Raw genomic sequence first — 23446 nt, forward strand, 5'->3', positions numbered from 1 at the left:
ATGAAAACTTGGGGGTGGGGGGCAGGGCTGGGGGGGAGACGACAGTGAAAGAACCAATAGTTTAAGAGATTCAAGAGATGTAATAATCACAAATATGTGGCTCTTATTTGGATCCCTGTTCAAATAATGAAACAATTAAAAAACTAGAGAAATATGAGCAATGACAAAGATATTTGATATTAAAGAATTGTTAGGTTTTTAAGAAAAGATTTATGCATACAAGAACTGGGGTATAGGCCAGAGGTGTGGGGGGTGAGAGGATTCACTAGAGACGAGCGGGGAACAGAACAGGCAGACTGACTGAAATACACTGCTGAGGGGAGCAGCGGGTGAGTCAGGAGAGGTCTGCTGCGCCATGTGGGTAGCTCCTTGGCCAGAGATCAAACTTATGCTGCAGTGGCTGTGGACAGACTCATAGGTTGCGTCTTAACCCTATGTGCCACCAGGGAGGCCCCAAGAATTGTTAGTTTTTAAAGGCATAGTAATAATTTTGTGATTATGTTTTAAGAAAAGCCCTTAGTTTTTTTTTTTTGAAACATTTACATGTCTGGGTTTGGTACAGAATAATCAAGGGAGTGGGGAGTTAATGGGTGTGGATTTAAGATTGTCCCCACATGAACTACTCTAACTGGAAGATGAAGGCATGGTGCGCCTTTGTACTATTTTACTGTTTCTCTGCTTTTGTATGGATTTGAAAATATACATTACAGCGTTAACAATAAATTATTTTGAAATGAAGTTTTTAAAAAACTGTTCAAGGGCCATTTCCTCTGGGCTTTGGATCTAATGCCTCTTTCAGGTGCTTCTGTATAAATAGGGGACTTTCACATTGATTGTTACTATTAAGCTGTTATTTGATTTCCCTAGCAGTCCCTGGGGGCAGGGGCCATGTGTCATTTGTCTTTGATCCTGTCATAGGACGTGGTACATAATAAATCCTTTGTATTTTTGGAATAAATTGCTACTTTTCATAGAATATTACAATGTCTAAACATTAGACATTCTAAAACATAGTCCTTATTTTGTTGACATTACTCATTAATTTTTATTTACTTTATGCTTGAAATCAAACTGCTTCTGTATCTCTTATAAATCAAGAAAAATATGACTTGAAAATAAAGTAAGATATTGAATGGGGATGTTTGAGCCGCCTCAGTCTGAAAAAGGATGTTGCTTATCTTTATGCTAATTTCACAGTAGGTTCTTCTGATAAGATTTTTTTTCCTCCAACCAAAATGTTGTGTATTTCTGAATATAGTGGAAATGCCCATATTCAAATCTAAAATAAAAATCAAATTCTTAAGCAGCTGTAAATTATATTTTATTATCTACCTTATTGCTCCCTTTTATTAGCTTAATAATAATTGGTTCATTATTGAAAACTTAATTATTTAAAATCTCAATTCTTGTGCTTATGCTCTTCTCCACATTATTTTCATAGTGTGTAACCGCTCTTTTATCATGATATCTTCCCCAGTTTTTTCAGTGTAATTTGAACCTCACAAATCTGAGCTCCAGGGAAAGTGAGTCAGAAACCCAATCCTGAAGCCTAAGACAGGATCTGGTTTTTAAGTAAATCACCTGACACCTAAATACCTCACATTCACCTGGAAGTCCTTGTGGTACTCTGGGCATTAAGTGGATTGTCAAGTAACAATTAGTCATCAGGTTATTTTGGTAACCGTGTTTTCCTCTGAATTGGGGTATTTGTAGCAGGTGCAAGCATTTTTAATTGTCATTTCCATTAAAAAAATGCCATGTTCTCAGGCATGGTTTTAAAGTTAACTGACCTAGCCAAATGCCAGCAATCCCCATGATGCCCTTCTGGCTTCCTCATCCACACTGGTCAGTGGAGTTATTTATGCCTGAAGCACTGAATAATGCACTCAGTGATAGAATGAACAGCCCGGCAAACGGGCTTTGTTAGTGTGAGGGGGCAGGTTGCTTTTCCACTATCCTTGGACTGTACTTGACTGCATCTAATCTCTGAATCCATTTATTTTGGTTATTTTTTTCCTTCTCTTGGGTGGCTTCCTTTTTGTCTTATCCACGTGGTATCTCTTAGTTGTTTATGATAACAGGGGGCCAAGAAGAACATGGGTAACTAAAATCAGGAAATGAACTTCATGAACTTGCAATACTTGGAAACCAAAGCTTGAAACTCTTTATGTGAAAGTGTAATGTGGGGCACGTGTGCTATCTGCCCATCTGGTGTGGGGGAGGAGTGGGCTTTGCCAGAGCTGGGCAGCCTAACGGGTGGTCAAAGTGCGGTGAGAGGAGATGGAGAGTGTCACAGATAAATTCTTCTTTTATTCAACAGATATTCAAGTTACAAAGGTGAAAATACAGTTTTAGCTGTGAGTTTGCAATCAAGGGGGAGCTAGAGAGAGAGTGGGGGTAGCATGACAGACACAGACATTGCAGTGCAGAGTACCTCTCGACTGCAGAACTGAATCAGGCTTTTTAGCCCTTATTTCCGCTCCCTCCCTGTGTATCACATGACACTACTGACCATTCTCTCTAAAATTCTGACCCTTCTTTTCTAACCTAGACGGCTTCACACTGTTGACTCCTATTCTGTAGGCTGATGGTAAATTTCGTATTTCCTAGAGTACTCCATTCTTTTTTGCAGTCCCAACCAGTACTTTCAAGGGATGTGATGGAATTTTATGAATGAATAGTGGCTTATTATGGCAGCAGTTTTTTACCAGGTGGAGAAACAGTATCCTAAACATGAAGGAGTGGGGGGAAGCTTGCTGAGTAGTTCTGATGTGCTCTCCCTCCCCTTGGTAGATTGTGTCTTTTTAACCCTGAGAACAGTGGCTGGCCCTTGTAGGAAATTAGAGGTAGGGCGTGTTTCAGCAGTAGCAGACACAGCATGCTGTGGGAACACAGCAAGTCACTTAACTGTCTAAGAAAGTCAGTACAGACCACAGACCACTGTCTGTGGAGCTACACTGAATTCACCAGATAGATTGGTCCTAAAGGAGATTCAAAGAGATGCATTTTTCAAATGTAGGCAAATCAGTTATTGAAATGTAGGAATATATGAAGAACCGGTAGTTAGACACATATACTTCTGTGCTAACTTCCAAAACATTAGGATGAAAAAGCTCTTTTTTTTTTAAATTTTATTTTTATATTCCCCATACAATTGCAACCCCTTATTTTGACCCCAATCCCTCCTTTTCCTGCCCCCCCCCAAAAAAAAGCTCTTTCTGAATCTTGAACATGATTAGTGTAAGTGACATAAAAGCAGGATGTTCTACATTTTTTGACGGGTAATTTGCAGACCTCATTGCTCCCAAATGATACTAATATGAAATATTCTGTTAGTTTTATTCTTTCATTTACTCAGTAAAACTTATTGAAGCATCTTATAGTGTCAAACATTATAATAGGTGATTTTTATATACTAGTGAGCAAAAAAAAAAAAAAAAAGCTGCTGCTTGCAGGAGGCTTAGTCTAGTGAAAAACAGATATTAAGCAAATAATCACTAAAGACACATATACAAACTGTGGCAAATGCTATGAAAGAAAAGAGGACTAGGGAAAATTGTATAAAGGGTGGCCCCATTGAAATTAGGTGTGAAATGAACAAGGGCTAGAGGTATTTATGCAAAAAGTCAGGGGAATGAGGCAGAGAGAAGAGCTGCATGAAGTTCTAAGCAAAATGGTTTAGACAAATGGAAAAAGAGCCAAGAAGTGGCTCAACAAGAGGTTACTGTCAGGGAGGAAGGTCACACCCTTGCCCAGCACAGCCACTCCACAGAGTTCTAAACAGAATCGCTGCTGGGGCTGATTCAGTAGCATCTGCTCAAGAGTGTGACATGGAATCAAGGGGTAATAAGGCCCATCCTAGAACCTGCCTTGTCCTGCCTTATCCTCCACATTCTAATCAGGGAGAAAGAAATGTAACTAGTTATTATATTCTATGACCATAAGATGCTGAGAAAGCATGAAACTCTAGAGGTCAGCCAACTTTGCCCTGTGGGATATGGTTGAGGTAAAGCTAGGTTTTAACAGATAAGTTGAAAAAGGAAGACCATTTCAGAAATGAACTGTATGATGAAATCAAGGTGTGAGTAGCATGGCGCATTTTCAGAACTGCAGGGAGTATGGTATAACTCCAATGGAAAGTTTATACGAGAGTTCAAAATAATCACGCATGAAAAGCAGAAGGCCGATGTTAGAAATTTATATGCACTGAGGAGTTTGGACTTAATCTTACAGTTATTTTTTGCAGCAGAAGTGGAAAGGGATGGAAAATAATGGGATTGTGGCATTGAAGGGGAATGGCTTGATCAAATTTTATTCTACGAAGATTACTCTGGCAATAGCAAAGATGGATTGCAAAATTGGACCTGGAAGAAAAAGGACCAGTTGGGAGGATACGGAAGTAATTCTGGGGAGAACTGGAGGCAGCTTGATGTGGCAGTGTCATTGTAAATGGGGAGTATGGTCAGATGAAAAAGCTTTTTGGGAAAGGTTCTCTGAGCATCGGGCATTGACTGGTATTGCGGGAGGAGTGAGGAAAATAAAGAAGGAGATGAGCATGATAGCAGGTTGACTACTGGAGTGCAGTCAGTTCACTGAGGCTGCACATGCAGTGACAGCATATGTGGAGAACGGCCGTCCACATTTCTATGGAGGGGTCTGTGGGGTAGCCTGATAGAGCTGTCCCATGACACCCAGACTGGACTAGAGATAGGAATGGGTAGATCAGGCCAGAGTCAGGACCTGACCAATTTTCTTTTTTAAAAATTAATTTTATAGTAGCTTTAGACTTACTACAAAGTTGTAAACATAGTAGAGTTTCCCATAAAACTGATCATTTCTTTCTGGCCCTCATCCATGCAGTCGACATATGCCACACTTGAATGGATAGCCTTGTTTGCACAAACATTTCCATATACAGTAAATCCTCACTGAACATTATCTATAGGTTCTTGGAAACTAGCTCTAAACAAAAATGACATATAATGAAACCAGGTCCTTAAATGACATCATTTCATTCAATCTAGTTTCATTCTAGGATTAATGAGAGAAAAAGAAATCCCAGCCACTGTTGAAAGAAACATAATAATGTATAAGAGATTTATGTGGTTCAAAAATTAAAGCAATATAAAATAGCATTAGTAAAAAAAAAAACTTACTCCCAGCCTTGACCCCACTTGCACTGTTCACTCCCATTCCCTGCAACTTTTTTTTAATTAGTCTCTTATGTACTAATCCTTTCAGCTTTTACAATGAAATACAAGCAAATAAAAGAATACATATTGAATACATATTGTATGTTCCCTCTTTCCTTGCACAAAAGGTGACTTATAGTGAACATTATTCTGTAACTTGTTTTTTTTGCTGAGCAGTATTCCTTAGAGAACAGCACAAACAGAACATCCGAGAAGGTAGCCACACGGCCTTGTAGCTGCAGAGCACTTAAAATATAACTGGTACAGCTACAAACCAGAATTTTAAATTCATATAATTTATATTTAGATTTTAAAGTGGAAGCAGTATAAAAACATTTCCCATTAAAGTTAACTTTGTTTTGCTAAGACTACATTTCAGTTTAACATTTGGAAATACAGCATCCAAATTTAGGTGCTATGTATAAACACAGACTGGGTTTCCAAGGCTTAGTATCAAAAAAATGTAAGGTATCTTACTGTTTTACATTGTTTACATGTTGAAATACTGGTGGTTTTGGTCTATTGAGTTAAATGAAATGTTAAAATTTGATCAACTTTTGTTTTTAAACTGTGGGGAACATTTAAATTACGTATGTGACTCAGATTCGATTTCCACTGGATAGCACTGAGGTAGAGCACCCATTTTTTTTAGTTGTAGAGCATTCCAGTGCATAGTACATACTTTATTTAACCAGTCCACTATTCGCGCGCACTTGAGTTGTTTTGAGGCTCCTACTATTAAAAATGCAGAAATGCTTAACTTTGTCCACGCATCTTTTCATATGTGTGCAGGTTGAGCAGTAAATGAATTTCTAGTATTGGAGTTAGTGGGTTAGAGTAAATGCACCCGTAATTTTGATATTGCTACATTGTCCCCCCACCATGACAACTGTACCAGTTTTCATTGACAGCCTGTATTAATGTGAGTGCCAGTTTCTCCTACAAAAAAAATCTATATTTCTTAGATAGAATTATGAACATATTTCTTTTTGCTGATTCTGAGAGTTTTACAAAGAAATCACAAATGGTTTACCTTTTTCCATTTAAAAACAAAAGAAAGAGGGCCTCCCCTGGTGGCGCAGGGTTGCGAGGCTGCTCGCAAGCCTCTGCAGCGCCAGTTCGATCGCTGGCCACCGGCGAGGGTCCCACAAAATAAATAAATAAATAAATAAAACAAAAGAAATCTATTGATGATAAAACATTTAAGACTCAACATTGTAGAACTGACCTTTTTTTTCCTTTTTTTTTATTTAAAGTAACAAATAATTAACCCATAGTTTTCCTGGGCTGTAAATTTCTATGGAAGTTGCAATTTTCATCATATTCATAATTAGGAAAGGAGATTGTGTGAGAGTTCAAGTAGATAAGAGCCATTTTCCTTTGTTTTCTAAGCATTGGAGATTTTCCAGATTCCTCTAGTAGCCTTCCCTAACTGCTGGATGAACTCTGCAAGGTAGAAAGGCAGTGGGCATGCGGGGTGAGCTACTGTCAGCTTATCCATTCCCTGAATTTATTTTACTAAATGTTAAACACATTCTAACGTAATGGGCTGCTTGATGGAGGAAGTCCACTGACAACATAATTGGAGCTTATGAACTGCCATAATCATTAGTCAGTTCTGCTTATTAATAAGCTGGAGAAAACACTCATCTTTCCACCTTTAGGAGCCATCTGTTGTCCCTCTTTTGAGACTTGTGTGCCCTCTACTGCCCTCTTTGCCCTTTTTTGTTTGTTTTTTTTTTTTTTTTTAGATAGAAATGAAGAACTCAACATTCCACATCTCCAAACAGATTGCTTCCATTTTTCCATTTATGCAGATTCCATTCATAGGAATCTGGAAAAAAAATCTCATGGAAAGAATCATCACTATGTAGTTAGCAATGTGTCAGATAAGCTAGCAAATCAGTATAATAGAAACCCTTGTCTTTCAGGAATGTAAGGTAGTATTTTGGCAAATCCTGAAGAATGGAAACGCATTTCACAGCATATCTGACCACAGATATTTGGTGTCTTTAATATTTTACTGATTTTTAATATGGAAAGATTAAGAAGGGGAATAAAAGCTAAGAATATTACTGTTGATCATGCAGGAATAGCACCAGAGCATGAGGCCTTATCAGAAGAGGAAGCATCCTTGGTAATTGGTGATGTTGAGTCATTTCTGCTGTGCTTAAGTTACAGGATAAATAAATATATAGCGTTCTAATAGGAAGCAGCTGCACCACAACTATTCTTCATGTCCTTTTTGCTTTTAGTCTAATTTTGCTTAATAATTTCATTTCAGGAAGGGTTTTCACTGGTTGGTAGCAAGGACTGGTTGAAGATTGTAAGACGCGTGGACTGTCTGTTGTTTGGAACAACGATAAAGGTAAGATGCTGGGTGGCCAAGTGTTTCAAAGCAAACGATCATCTGTGAGTGGAGAGTGCAGGAGCTTCTCTTTGCAAGTGAAATGGTACTGGGAAGAATACACGTTTAAGGAAAGTCCCTGCTATGTAAGCAGAACATGGATCAAGGACAGTAGGGGGGTAGAAGCCTGGTTAGTACGCTACTCTGCTGAAGAGCCAGCGCTTTAATTGTTCTGTCAATACCTGCCTGATGGAGCTGCACAACCATTCCCTGTCCCCTAAGTACCTGTTGGGATGGGAGGAGGGCATCATTGTTTGTCTTGCCATTTAGATGTTTATAAGGTATGTATTTTTGAATGCTTCATTGAACGTGGCTTTTTATTTTTTTTCTGTCGTACTAAAGGTAAAGAATGTTCCTCATCAAAGAAACATGCAGTCTAATCACTTGGATTATTTTCTTTCATAAATAACTATAAAATCCAATCTGTTAACATTCACTGAGTAAATAATGCTGAAATTTAGGTGAAAGATCCTAATTTTTAATGGGCTCATAGACTGAGAGTTGGAAAAAGTCTTCAACAACATCTAATGAAGGGGTCTTAACCTGGTGTCCACACACCCTCCAAAGGGTCTTCCAAGAATTCAGTTTCCATGAACTTGAATAGATTTTCTTTTTTTTTTCCAAAGATTTATATTTATTTATACAAGCACTGGGTAGAGTCAGAAGCATGGGAGGGTGAGAGAATTCACCAGAGCCAGAGCGGGGAGCAGAGCAGGCAGAAGGACCGAAGTACACTGCTGAGGGGAGCAGCGGGCGGCAGGAGAGGTCTGCACGCCATGCGGGACCCTCCTCTGGTGGCCGGGGAGCAGCCGGGGATCGAACCGGCACTGCGGAGGCTGTGGGCAGCTTCGCAACCCAGCGCTCAACTGCTGCGCCACCGGGGAGGTCCTGAATAGATTTTCATTGACCTAAAATTGAAATTTATCATTTCCTTCAGTTATGAATGTCAGCAACAGATCCCAGTAGTAGTATGCCTTTTTACCAGTAGAAATCAGACTATCTTTGGAGGGATGGGTGGGGTATACATTAATTTTTTTAATGCAGTACCATTGTTTTATAGCCTGTTAATTTTTTGACAGTTTCGGATTTCTCCCCTCAGGTGTGGTCACCGTAGTTCTCCCACTAGCAAAGCACCCACAGTCTTCCGCCACTGTCCACTGTGCTCTCCTCCCTCACTCCATTCTTACCTCTCCCCTCTCTCCCCCCTCCTAGTTGCCTCTTATCTATGGGCAGCTTTCAAGGGTTGATTTTAAAGTTTGTCTTTGTCCAATCCTTTGGTTTCTCTATATTCAAAATATAAGTGAAACCACCCAGTATTTTATCTTTCTTCTTCTGGCTTATTAGCATAATCCCATCCAGCTCCATTCATGTTGCCATAAATGTCATGAGTTTTTCTTTTTTTTTTTTGATAGCTGAGTGGTATTCCATTGTGTACATATACCGCATAGTCATCCATTCATCTGTCTTGGGGCATTTAGGGTGTTTCCATATCTTAGCTATTGTAAATAGTGCTGCAGTAAATATAGGAGTGCAGCTTTCCCTTCTAATTAGTGTTTTTTGTATCCTTTGGTAGATACCTAGGCGTAGAATTATTGAGTCTTATGGCAGATCCACCCTTAGTCTTTTGAGGAACCTCTGCACTACTTTTCAAAGAGGCTACTAGAAACCAGATTTTTTCACATCACAGCACCATAGTTTCAGAGTTCTCATATGTCATTTGTTCTCATCACCTCAAAATATGGTGGTTATTAGTCCTCCTAGCACTCTTTGAGAACCTTAGTAAAGAATCAGATGTATTATTAGTTCACTAATTAGGGTATTAATGTTGTAATAAATGATTTCAACATAATTGACTTCCTTTGTAATCTTAGTGTGTATTTTATGTGATTAAAAAAGGACACAGAAACATCAATTCCAAAGAGCACCTGCACCCCTATGTTTATAGCAGCACTATTTACAATAGCTAAGCTTTGGAAACAGCCCAAATGCCCAAAAATAGATGACTGGATCAAGAAGATGTGGTACATATATACCATGGAATATTACTCAGCATTCAAAAAAGATAAACACATGCAATTTGCAGCAACATGAATGGCGCTGGAAGGGATCATGCTCAGCGAAATAAGCCAGAAAGAAAAAGAAAAATACTGGATGGTCTCACTCATAGCAGGAATCTAGAAAACTTAAATAAGGGACCAGGAAAATGAATAACTATAAGAAAGTGAAAATCAAAATCAACAAAAATCTATGAACCAGAGACACTTTTGGGGGGGTGGGTGGAGAGAGGGGAGGGATTGGGGTCAAAATGGGGAGTTGAAATTGTATGGGGAATATAAAAATAAAATTTATTATAATTAAAAAAAAAAACAAACTTTGTTCTTGGAAGGGGTCCACTGGCTTCACCAGAATGTCAAAGGGGTGTGGAGTGCTTGCTCAGAAATTCAAGGCCCTCTATTTTCATTTTACGTATGCTAGGACTATTTGACTTACACTAATAGTAGTTTCCAACTTGATAGGAAAAAGTGAGTATTTTCCTTTAATTTGCATTTCTTTGATAACTAAATGAAAATGGACAGTTTTTCTATTTGCTAGCTATATTTCTTCTATGAGCCACTGTCTGTTGCTTTTGCCTAATTTTCCTCTTCAGAGTATTTGGACATTAAATATATATACACATATATTTATTTCATAGAAATATATTTATGTTTATTTTTGTAGCTATATAATGTCATATATTTGTGTATATATCATGTATGCTAAATATGGATTTTTTAAACACTAAGATTAGGAACTTTTGCCTGCTGTTATGTGAACGGTATTCTTTATCCTAAAGATCTGTCTATTTGCTTATTATTGGATTTTTTTCTGAATTAATTTAAATTTAACTTTCTTACTAAATTTATTAACTGATGATTTAATTTTTAAGAAGGTGATTTTATAATTTGCAATGATTTTATTGATTTCCAGTAGCTTGTACTAATTACTTTTCTTACCTTACTGAATTAATCTAGAGCTTCCAGAACACAGTGATTAAATGGTAATTACATGACATCTTGCTGCCTTGAATGAGAACTAGTATTTAGACATTAAAGAACATCTTTTACTGTTGATTGGGTATGCTTTACCATATAGGGGAGACATTCTTAACTGATACTTTTATCAGGTTTACATATTAAATTTTATCAAAAGCTTTTCGACAGCTTATCAATATCATTGTTTTTTTTCCCTCCTTTTATTATTCACTTGATATATTGAAGCAGCAAAAAGCTATCAGAAGCTTCTTCCATGGAAAATTTTAATTACAAGTATTCTGTAACAAACATCATTATTTTTAATTTTCTTACATTGTTGATCATTTTTGAACAATATATGATTTCTCCCCTCGGGTGTACTCCCCATAATTCTCCTACCACCACATCACCTGTGAACCATCACCATAGTCCTTGTGCTCTTCCCTCTTCCATTTTGAAAACTTCCTCTGCTGCATGCCTCAGTTCTACAGTTTGCCTGCAAGTTTTGTCTTTTTCCTGACCCTTTGTTCGGTTTCTTTATACTCAGCATATAAATGAGACCATCTGATATTTTCCTTTTTTCTTTTGACTTATTTCACTTAACATAATCCCTTCCACCTCCATCCATGCTGCCATAAATGGCATGAGTTTATCTTTTTTGAATGTTGAATAATATTCCATTGTGTATATGTACCACATCTTCTTGATCCAGTCATCTGTTTTTGGACATTTGGGTGGTTTCCATATGTTAGCTATTGTAAATAGTGCTGCAGTAAACAGGAGTGCAGGTTTCCTTTTGAATTGGTGTTTTTTTTTTTTTTTTTTTGGTCATTTGGGTAAATTCCTAGGAGTGGAATCGCTGAGCCATATGGTAGCTCCATTATTAGTACTTTGAGGAACCTCCACACAGCTTTCCATAGTGGCTGGACCAGTTTGCACTCCCACCAGCAATGTACGAGGGCTCCTTTTTTCCCCACATCTTTGCCAGCATTTGTTGTTGTCAGTTTTAATATGGCCCATTCTCACTGGTATGAGGCAATATCTCATTGTGGTTTTGATTTGCATTTCCCTGATTATATGTGATCTTGAACTTGCTTGTCATACACCCATTGACCATTTGCATTTCCTTTTCAGAGAAGTGTCTTTTTAGCTCTTCTGTCCATTTTTCGACTGGATTGTTTGCTTTGTTCTTGTTGAGTTGTATAAGCTCTTCAAACATCATTGTTTAAATTAACAAGTGGAAGAAGTATTTTTAGAGAAAATTCTCATTCCTTTAACAGCAATTTAATATAACTTAAATTCTGTGGTAATAAAGATTTTCTTTTCTCTTTGGCCAAAGATAGTTTAAGTTCTCCCTGCTTCTAAGATAAAGCTTCCTCTTTTTTCACTAATTTTGATCAAAATGATCCTGGCTGATAGGCTAACATTAGATAAACATATAATTCCCCATCAGAAGGGACTTGAGTTAAAAGAATAAACTCTTTGATTTTCACCCCAACTCACTGAAGAATTTTTTGTTGATTTTTTTCTGACCTGGGCTTTTGAATTATCACCTCACAGAATCAAACAAAACATGTAGTCCTTCTCTGGTTGAGTTCTTTTTCTGTATGAGTCCCCTCACCCCCTTTTCTACAGTAGAGGAATTCAGTGTAGGTTGTGGGCAAAACTGTTTGGGGTCCTACTGGTGAGGCCTCCTCCAGTGGCTCCATGGCTGTTCTCCTGCAGAGTGCTACCTGGGCCTGTTTTCCAGGAGGTGCTGATACCATGTAACCTCAGCTGTAGAGCCTGTGGTCAGGGGCCTCCACAGGGAGATACTGTTCCCAGCTGCCAGCCAGAGGGCCCAAGGTCCCCCTTCCTCAAAGGTGAAGGCTGACCTTCTTGTGCATAACCAGATTAAGTGTAACAAGATGAGCCGTTATCCTTAATTTTCATTTCCTCAAGGGGATTTTCTGCTAGTTATAACTCAAAGTGTTTTGAAGTAGTGTGGGACCAATTTAACATGTAAGACACCACTTAAAATATAGTAATTTTGAGAAAATCTCATTCGTGATAGAAACTGGAGACTATATTTGGGACAGTTCATGACTGTTAGTGTTATAGGACAGGGAGAGGGGCACCCCAGAACCCCCAAACCTGCCTGCTCTAAATAGGTTCTGCCATCTAGCACATCAAGACAAAACATACAAGAACTTTGATGGAAGGAACTCTAATGCAATTAGTGTGTAATACAGAGAAGACAAAGAATATTGTTTCCAAATCAAAGTTACCCATCCCCTCGTAGGTAAATGTGGCCCAAAGCAAGGCCCAAAAGCCTGCCACAAGTCTAAAGAACCTTCCAGCAGGGATCCATAGAAAAGGGTCAGAAAGTGTCAGACAAGCCTGGGAGGAAAAGTGCAAAATCAAGATAAATGCAGCCATTGTCAGTCTCCCCACGGGTCTCTCACCCACATCAGTTTCGACCAGGCCAGAACCAAGAAACAAGTGCAGCTTCTTCACGTCTCTCTGCTCCATGTGCCTCCTCCAGGTCTCCTTCTTGCTCTCCATTCTGCTTCCTTCCTTCCTCCAACCCCTCTCCAGCTTCTTCTCCAACCTGTTCAGCTCCACCCTCCCTTGGGTGGGTCAGGGAGGGGACCTGGAGCTTCCCCTTTTCCTGGAGACCACGCTGTTACATTAGTATACACTTGAAACTTTTCATTGCACAACAAGCAGCTCTTTCTGACTTTTAATAATGGCATAAAAGTGAATCTCAGTGAGATTTTCAATGTAATAGTCCTTTTTGTTAGCCCAGGAATAGGTTTTCCGTTGTGGTACCTCATGCCATTGAAGATGTGGAATAAAGATGTAACTCATTTTCAGACTTTTCCTGATGAACCTGGGCTTTATCTTGGTCCACATGCACTGATGGTAAGCTCAAATTCTATCTGAGAATTGCACAGCAGCAAACACTGAGTAAGACTACAGTTAGGCTATCAGACATACAACTAACCTGTCATTTCTCAGAACTACATTCTAAAGAAACCTCTTCCTGTGTGCACGTAGAGGCTTTGGGACTTAGAACGGGGCTCTGAGGTCTTTGCCCTGTATGGAATTCAAATATCATTCCTGCATAAACCTTTTCATCAAGCTGTGAGGGACAATTTTTAATGTGATTACTTCTCAAAAGCGACTAGATTGCTTTTGAGGTTAGATAATTACGGAATCATAATAGAAATGCTAACATAAAGGTATTTCATATAAATATCTTCATGTAAAGTCTAAAGTAGGATGGATTAGAAATAGCTCATTAGGCAGCAGTACCCAAAAGGAAAAATACAAATGACCGATATACATAAGAAAAAATATTCAACCTCTCTTTAGTCAAATTTGAAATTTTAAAATAAAAATCTGTTAAAACTAGTAGGTTAACAAAACTTGAAAAGAATAAGAATCTCCAGTGTTGGAAGATATAGGGAAAATGGGAACATAGCCTCTCGGTGGGAGTAAATTGGTGCCATCTAGCTCCAGAGCAGTTTGGTATTTTGTGTCAAAATGTAAAATGTACGATACAGATAGTTTGGCCAGACAGATCTACTTTTAGACATTGATACATAAATGTCTAAAAGTGCTTATCAAAGCTTTGTGGCTTATAATAGGAAAAAAGTCTGGAAATGTTTGTCAGTAGGGGGCCAGTTAAAGGAATAGTTCTCAGCTATTAAAAGTAAGGAGGCATACTTCTATTTTTACATACTTATTGTTAACTGAAAAATTAAGTTACATTTGTGTGAAAAAAGTGTTTAAAACATATACATATACATAATATATAACCTGCTATACAAACATATATTTCATAGGTTATGTATACAGGTATGTGTATATATATTTTAATGTAGACCTATGTATTACATTTACACATTCCTTTTTATACATAGATCTTTATTCCTTTTCATATATTTTCAGTGTTGGAGGGTGTGATAATGGATTACTTGAGAAAGGATTAAGTGATTAAAAATGAAGGTAACCAAACAGTGGCAGTGCCTGCCCTAAACATGCCTTACCATTGCTTAGCCATGCCAGGCATTTTCTGTAAGCTAAATATGTGGCCTTGCTTGATGACTTTGTCTGAAAATTTAAATAATGTGTAAATTGTGGACAGCAAAATCAAGGAATTTTTGCTTATAGGAATTCAGAGGATTTTGTTAATTGGGGTTAACAGATTAACAAGGGTTTTCGAAAGTATTCTTACTATTTTAAGTTAGCATTGTAAAGTTGCTACAGAAGAAATTGAACAAAGGTCCACCATACATGCTACCAGTTTGGGGCGGCTTTTGAGTAAGTTGGCCCCTCTAACCTAGGCACAACAGACTAGACTGGAAATTATTAAAACAATGGACTTACTGTTACAAATTTAATTTTTAAACATACAATAAAGTTTGATGTGGTTGCTGGCTTTTTAAAATTTAAATTGCCTCTTTCCCACAATTGCTGATTTGCCAAGGGATGTAATTCCTAAGTCATGTTAAGGGCAGTGTTCCCCTTTGGGGTTTGTGTGGTGGTCTTATTTAAGGATGAAAGGCACTACAGGTGATTATCAGGAGAACCGTTTGTTTTGAACACCTGCCCCTGCCTAGTTCCCCAATCATGTTTTTCAAATTCACCAGCTTGTTTGGTGTGGTACCGACCTGGTCTGCTCTTCTGTATACTCAGGTTTAGAAAATTTTTATTGATCCAGGATAATGCTGTATTTCCTTCATTGGCTTTTCACCTAAGGAATGAGCAGCTATAAAATCTTTATTCCAAAGACAAAACACTTGTCTCTTAGTAAGATGACCATGTCTCTGTAATACAGGCTTTTTCATTTTTGCTGATGTCTGTTCCCAGAAGGAAGTGAATTTGGTTTGAGAAGCAGCTCCCAAAAGGGGGAAGAAAACTAGTTACTGGCTTTTTTATACCCATGTAAACAAGCTAGGGATAACTGCTCCTTCTCCAGATTAGCACCCCTGTAGGCAAAAGGAAGTAGTCATTGAAGACACCATAGTGGATAAAAGTAAAGTGATAGGACAAGGGTCACTGAGGATAACCTTTGATTTGTCAAACAGAACAAGAGCCGCATGTTCCGGGTCCAGTTTGGTGGCGGGTCAAAGGAGCAGGCACTGGAACATTGCTGCAGCTGTGTGCAGACCCTGGCCCAGTATATAACCGTGCAGGTGCCTGACGGGATCAGCCAGGAGCTCCAGCTGAATCAAGGCCCACTGAAGGCAGGTGAAGGCCCAGGGAAGGGCTGTGTGCAGAGCAGCCCCCTGAAGCTTGAAGTAAGTAGGCTAGAGTGTTGGCTATGGGAGCCATCAGACTAGGTAGTGCTTCGGGGGGGTGGGCGTGGGGCAAAATCATGGTGGGATTTGTGAAATCCATCAGGATTGTGAGTTAAGAGATAGTTAATGTTGACTGACTTATTTTACCTGAAGATTCATCATAGCTACTTGTCCTAGAAATTAGATTAGGATAGAGTCCTGGCCGCATCCTGGGTGTCACTATAGAACAGTAGTTCTCAAAGTGCAGTCCACAGACCCCTCCCTGAGACTTTTTCAGGGATCCACAAAATCAAAATCATTCTTGTAATAATATTGAACATTATTTGCTCTTCTCACTGTGTTATTTGCATTAAGGGGGCAAAAACATTGTAAGCAAAACTGTCTACATAGCACAAATCAAGGCAGAGGCACCAAGGGCAGCCATCATGTGCATCACCAGTCACTTGCTACAAAAAGGAACAGAACAGAACCACTCTTATCCTGAAGTATGCCAGCTGTCTCAGGAGAAAGCAGCCGTTTTGGAGCTGAACTAGCCTCTTTCCTCTTAGAACACCATTACTACTTGGAAGCACAATGGCAAACTATGGCTGTTCAGATTTGGCTGCTAGGTGAATGTTTTACAACAGTGAGTAAAGTGAGCAGCATATCACTTCAGGAAAACAACGGCCGGATAGTATTTACTGACAGTGGTGAAATAAGCTTTCCAAAAGAAAATTAGAATCTTGGAAAATTTCTGTCTGCTCCTTGAGCTTCACAGCTTCCTAATCCAGAAGACTTTTCTGATGGTGCTATTAATGGACGTGACCTTTTTTGTATAATTACATGGCAAATGTTTCTGTATAGTTCAGCGAACCATTATTTCCAAATAACTAGTGTATGCACACAAAATCGTGCGTGCATGGACAAAAATGTTCTGTTCCAAGTATAAGATAGACCAATGGATTTAATCTAACAGTGGAACACATTTATTGTTATGATTGTAGATTCTATGTTGCAATTAACCTTGAAGAAACTTTCTCAATTTTGGTGGCATACCAAAATAATATCCACAATTACCTGAAAAGGTTATTTTTTGCCTTTTCTATCTATACATACTTGCATGAAGCCAGGTTTTCTTCATATATTTTGCCCAAAGCAACGTGTCTGCAGATTAAATGTGGCAGTGATGTTGGAGTCCAGCTATCTTTCATTAAATTAAGCTAGACATTAGAGATTTGCAAAAATCACTACAATTTTTAGGAAATAGCTGATTTTCATAAAAATGTTTAAATATTAACATAGAAGGGGTTTATTTTTCAGTGAAACTTTAAACAGTTTTCACAGCTAGATAGCTATAACTCAAATGAAAGCTGTTGGAGGGCCCTCCCTCAGTAATTTTGAAGAGTGTAAGGCAGTCTGTAAGCAAAACTTTGACTCATTGTTTGAGAATTTTCTACCAAAAGCACATATTATAGAATTTCTTTGGAATAGCTGTTCAAAGAAATATTTACCTCTCTTTGGAGATGAAATTCCTGTTTCAAGCTGGATTTTTTTATTTTCTACTTTGAGAAATGATTTTCTAAACTTGGCTTTCATCATTTCATCCTACTTTCCCTTAAATTCACTGGATCAAGACAATTCATTTTTACTGTTCATCACCAAGTTCTTTTCTGTATCTTTCTGTCTTAACACTTAAGTTGCTGTCTCAAAAACCCTGGATCTAGTTTCAAACATTTTGTCTCATCAGCTTCCCCTGTCTTCTTTAAGAATCCCCTCCCTACTAATGAGTGGAAGGTTTATTATAAGGCACTTTGTTGTTTATGATCCTTTGCCCCTCCAGTAGATCCTTCCCCCAAGTTTCATCAGGTAGTTAAAAGTCAGGTTAGAGGATAGTATGCCCAGTACAGGGGGTACAAGAAGACCTAAATAGGTTCCCAGGATTTTGGAACCAGGTCTGGAATGCCTTAGAAAGGGATTGAAGACATATCAGGCTGGAACCTAATCAGGCTATGCTGTGATCTAGGTACCAAGAGGTAAACTGAAATTGTAACACAATGGCAAACACAAGCTAAGGGTTGTGAGCTACAGTGTCAGAAGATGTCTCTTTGGTCTCTGATTTTATAGGCCGAGTCCAAATAACTAAGTATAACTACCCTCAAAGTGGGACATGAAAAAAGACTTCCGTGCCTTTTCTGCATTCTGTAGTCAGGGACTTTCAGTCTGGTGTTCTGAGTAGATGAGCCGGCATGATGCTATGCAGAAATCATAGGCTTTGGAATCAAAGTGGATCAAGATTTGAATCCTGACCCTGTTAGTTTTTGTATGATCTCATGCAGGTCAATGAATTTCACCTGTGAAATGGTGAGACTGACATGCTGTATATAAACCACCTAGTACAGTGCCTGGCAAGTATAATTGAGATGGAGTGTCTGAAGTTGCAGAGCAGCAAACAAGAGAAAGCCATTGGGTTAGCTTGTTAGGGCGCAGACATTCTGATGCACTGCCTGGAACAAGCTAATCTTTCTAATGACAGAACAGGTCCAGGTTTGCTGTGATCTGCTGTATGCAAACTTGGTATCATGCTTCCTTTCTCAGAATCCATCTTAAGTGGCATGAGCTGTGGCCAAGTTGCAGTCCCTTTGCCGTTCTCCTGTACTCAGGTGTGTCATCTTCCCCAATACCTCTATATTTCTTGGTCTAAAATAGTTTTTTTTTTTTTTTTTTTTTTGCAAAAAGAGATAATTCCATGCCTTCCTATTTCAAGTCCTTGAGTCATTTCCTGGCTCATATTTTTTCACTTCAACCTTGTAATTTCAGTAATCGTGGTTTAAGCAGGTGTTTCTTACTTGAGGGCTTTTAAGGCCATCCAGCCCCACAGAGAGGGGGCAGAAGAGACAGGAAAGAGGTTGGCAGGCAGATGCTAGGTAGACTTTTTCCCTCCTTAGCACAAGTTCAGAAGTAGCAAGCAGCCAGGGCTCCAGCTGCAATGTATACAGAACCCCCCCATCTCTGCAGAACTGTCTGTCTGCTCCTGGAGCCAACCCACCAGCTTCCTTCAGGCACTTTATCCATAGTTTGTGGTCTGTGACTGTGGTTAATGTCTTTCTCCATTGTTTGAAGAAAATGGCATGAGCTGTACTGATCTGCATCCTAGGAAAGCATCAAATGTCAAATGTCAGAGCTGGAAGAAACACTAGGCACAAAAAGCATGAGTTTATTTTTATAAGATGAGGAAATTGGACCAAAGTTTGGGTCTTGCCTAAGCACTCCTGAGTTATTGCAGCCCCTTAAGCTTTGAGTTCATTGACTTTCTCTTTCCTTAATCCTTCTTCTTTGTTCCCTCCCTGCCCTCACCCCCCTGTTGATGCTTTTAGATTTTTTTTTTTTTTTTTTTTTTTGGCTAATATCTACCTATTACAAAAGTCAGCTTTCATATAGCACAGGTGCCAGAAGTACTCTGTGAATTCGGGCAGTCACAACATGCTGCTGGGAAACTGAGACCCTCCCAGGAGAGCCTTGCTTCCTTCCTCAGTGACACCACCAGCTCACGCCTCTGTGGGACTGCCTGTGTGGAGATCAAGTGACAGCCACAGGAATACAGAACAGAGCAGACATGCAGCCATGCGGTTAGGAAAAGGGGTGTAGGTGCTCAGAAATTCTCATGCTTTCAAGTAGAAGCAGGACTTGCAGTCTTTATGCCTCCATGTCTCCTTGTACACCTCGCTCATTGTATGTGCCTGAAAAATGTGTTGTCTTCTGTTCAAGAACAGTTCCTCACAGTGTGGACTCTGGTGCTCTCCTGCACGCCACTCCCTACGCTCTGAACCTGAACACATTTTGTCATTTCCATCGCAGCACAGCCTGGGTGCACCGTGGTCATTTCACTGGTTCAGTTCTCATTGGGCTGCAGCTTCTTTAGGGCCAGACCTCTGGCTCCCTTCCCTGCATCACCCCTGTAGCAGGCATAATCATAGTTGAATGGAGATAACGTAGGGATTTTACTTACAGAAGAACTTATTCCCTCAGGATTCTAAAAGAAGATCTTTAAAATTTTTACTGAAAACATGGTTCTATTGCACTTTGTTTCTCTGCAATTAAAGTAGTAACATTTAGGTGACAAATCATGATGCTCAGAAACTGAGCGATATCCACCGCTCTGAGTTGTGGCTGTGGTCCTGGGCCAGGGCTCTGAAGACACAACGCACTGCAGGCCAGACACTGGGGATAGTAGGTACCGCCCAACAGGCTCAGAAGTGAACTCTCTTGGTGCCTCTTCTGAGTTAAACCCAGTAAGAGCCCAGCATAAGCCAGGACAGACCACACAGTCAGTGATTCTGTTGTCTGCCTTTACTGGTCCTCTCTTCTGCCTTGACTACGAGTGCCATGTTTCCCTTCTGTAATGGTCTGTGGTGTTTATGATTATGTTCAGCTAATCCTTTGATGACATGTCTCACTGCAGACACACCAAACCTCAGAGCAGGAGTCTGTACCAGCCAGAACAAGCACTGCAGGAGCAAGGACCTCAGTAACCTGGTTAGCGCAGGTAGAGGCTATTTCTGTGTTTTCTTTTCATAAACATCAGTATCCCAAAGAATTTATATTCCTGAATTTACACTCCCTTGTTTTAGAATGGTAACCTAATGTTTTACTATACCGGATGGCAACGGACAAACCATTTCCTTATACCCCTGCCATGTTAGACATGGTGGCACATACTGAAGAGCTGTTCTTGTAAGGGGAAGAGTGGTGTAGAGTTAGTCTTTAAATGTGTATAATAAAGAATTTAGTCTTTAATAAAGACACTTTAATAAAGACACTTTAATAAAGACACTTTCCCAGTGTCTTGTAAAAATGTCAACAAGCCACTCTATAAATACCAAGCGTGGAGTCAGAGCAACAGTGTTTTCCAGTGGGGCAAATTTTCATTGCTGAGATCGCAACTAATAATGTGTAGAAACCAGGAGGATTCAACTCTGTTACCGTAGACTTACTCTCTGACATTTGCTCCCCACTTGCAATTTTCTATTACCAAAAAATCCTGCGAAACCCTTTTCATTCAAACTCAGTGCCACTTGATGTTCACTGTGCTGGGAGCTCCTTGAGGACTATCCCATCCTCATCATGTTCCCACTGTGTCAGACAAACAGCTTGGGCCTTCTGCGAAATTTTACTTGGGAGTTCATCAATATTCAAGGATAAATTTTCATTTTATAGCATGTATTAAACTGTGCTAACAAAAGTATGCAAAAGAACTTTGGGAGTTTTCTCCATCTGGCTTATCACTATCTCAAAATAAGTGGACATAAATATAGATAAAAAATTAAGAGGTAAGAAGACTTAAGAATTCATATCTGTCTCTTTCCATAACCAAGCAACTATGACAAAATGAGAATGTCTGTCTGTTCAGCAGCAGGGCAGACCTCATACTGCCCAGTATGAGGCACAGGCATGACAGGCTAATTGAGTCAGAGGCTAAGGACACTAGAGAAGGTGTACCTTAGTCCAGTTTACATAGTATACAAGAACTATGTTCACAAAAAAAAAAAAAAACCCACCAGATTGAGAGTTCAGATGTGTTAACTTACTTGCTCTAACCTTCTGGACACACTATGAACATAGTTGGTAAAACTTTGGAGGGAGCAATTTGGTGATACTTATCAAATTCAGTGATCTTATCTATAATTCTGTTTTAACTACACAAACATACAAAGATGTTCTTCACTGTTATTAAGCAAACTGTAAACAATATAAATGTTCACTAATAGAATACTCGCATGGTTAAAGTGATAGAATCACAGAGGGGTAAAGATGCAGTCAATTTGAAATGATGTCAATTCTTATCTCGGTATGTAAAGATAGTATAGTTTAAGTTTCTAAAAAGTGTACAAAGCAGCGTGTGGCGTGGTTTTTGAAATTATATGTTTGGAACGCGATACACTGACATTTCAACAGTGGTTCTCGCTGGAGAACAGGGCTCCCTGTTCATTGTCTTCTTTGTAACTTTAGGAAGAATCTGGACAGCTTGTTTGAATTTAGAAAAGTAAACTTCTATATTATAGATAGTTCCTAGAGATTTATCAGTTGTATCCAAATGCAGTAAACCAGACCATACATGGAAAGGGTATAAAGCCACCTACAGAATGAAAATTCATGTGAAGAGAAAGACTGGGTCAAAGCACCAAAGGTAGGTTAGACCTCCACAGAGCTGGACTGTGCATCCAGTGTTGTCAGATCTTCCAAATTGCCAAGCACAGTCAGACTTTTACTAGAACTTTCTTAATACTGGCAACTTACTCAACTGGTTTCAAAATACTTTGTGGCCAGAAACATACAGATGGCAAATAAGCATGTGAAAAATTAATGTCATTAAGATTTCATTTATATGACATTCTGTAGGCGAAACTATAAAGTATGGATAACCAGTCAGTAGTTGCCAGGGGTTATGGGTAGCATCAGGGAATTTTCTGGGGAGTGACAGAAAGCTTGGTGTCTAGATTGTGGTGATGATTGTTACTCTCTGTATTTATCAAGTTTCATGGATAGGGCCAGAAAAAGATGTGACCTAACTGTCCTGTTGATCAGTTTGTGCCTTTTTTTTATTTTTGCATGGGGGAGCTGGGGTGTGGGCCAGAGGGGGAGGGGGTGAGAGGATTCACCAGAGAGTGGTGAGCAGAACAGACAGATGTATTGAAGTACACTGCTGGGGGGAAGCAGTGGGCACAGCAGGAGGGGTGTGTCTCACCACGTGAGATCCTTGCTGGTGGCCGGGGGATCGAACTGGCGCTGCAGAGGCTGCAGGCAGCTTCCCGGGGATCGAACCGGCGCTGCAGAGGCTTCCGGTGGCTTCCGGCGGCTTACCCGGGGATCGAACCGGCGCTGCGGAGGCTGCAGGCAGCTTCGCAACCCAGCACGCAACCGCTGCGCCACCGGGGGAGGCCCCAGTTTGTAGCCTCTTAAAGCATGTAATAAAGAACCCAGTTCCTGCTTTCAAGCCCATTCCAGGTGACTGGAATAAGTTAGTGGAGTTTCATTCATGGCCAGGTTTCTTAGCAGCTCAGTATTCGTCATTAAAATGGGATCAGATCATGACTTTGCAAGTCATTTTGTTACTAAACATCCTTAAGTATTTCAAGTGTATCTCACTTCCTGTATTTATTTAGAAACATTTTATGTAAAGGACCCCTGTAGAGCTAATTAACACTAATTTTTGGTGTATGTTTCCCTAATCTTCCTTAAGGCAATGCTGTTCTAGTACTCAGGGTGTTGCTTTCACTTGTAATCTCTAGTAAACTATTCTTCTGAAATCCCCACAGTCTATCCTGGCATCTGAGGAGCTCCCCCTTGTCTATCAACAGTCTGCATGGAATGTGGAAGAGTTAGGCCCCTTTCTACGGTTGTGCCTCATGGATCAGAATTTCCCAGCATTTGTGGAAGAGGTGGAAAAGGAACTAAAAAAGCTGACAGGGTTGAGAAAGTAACACTCAGTGTACACTTAGAACTAAAGAACTTGAAAATTTTAGAAAACCGCTTCTTCCTAAGATTAAAGATGCCAGAATAAAAAGCATTATT

The 23446-nt window shown here is 39.5% G+C and overlaps 1 protein-coding gene across 3 annotated transcripts in view; it reads left to right on the forward strand.

Annotated features, from left to right (window-relative positions):
- Positions 1-23446, forward strand: part of REC114 (REC114 meiotic recombination protein) — an 81229-nt gene that overhangs the window by 51652 nt on the left and 6131 nt on the right. Inside the window, exons 3-6 of one of the 3 annotated variants that reach the window (XM_037502899.1) lie at positions 7477-7560; positions 15686-15898; positions 20337-20420; positions 23191-23446. In XM_037502899.1, the coding sequence (XP_037358796.1) occupies positions 7477-7560; positions 15686-15898; positions 20337-20420; positions 23191-23355 (546 nt within the window). In that variant the 3' untranslated portion in view covers positions 23356-23446. The remainder of the gene's footprint in view (positions 1-7476; positions 7561-15685; positions 15899-20336; positions 20421-23190) is intronic. The other 2 variants (XM_037502901.2, XM_037502900.1) reach the window with 2 other exon arrangements.

The sequence above is a fragment of the Talpa occidentalis genome, unplaced genomic scaffold (genome assembly GCF_014898055.3).
Source record: "Talpa occidentalis isolate TD23 unplaced genomic scaffold, MPIMG_talOcc4v2.1 talOcc4.11, whole genome shotgun sequence".
Taxonomy (NCBI): domain Eukaryota; kingdom Metazoa; phylum Chordata; class Mammalia; order Eulipotyphla; family Talpidae; genus Talpa; species Talpa occidentalis.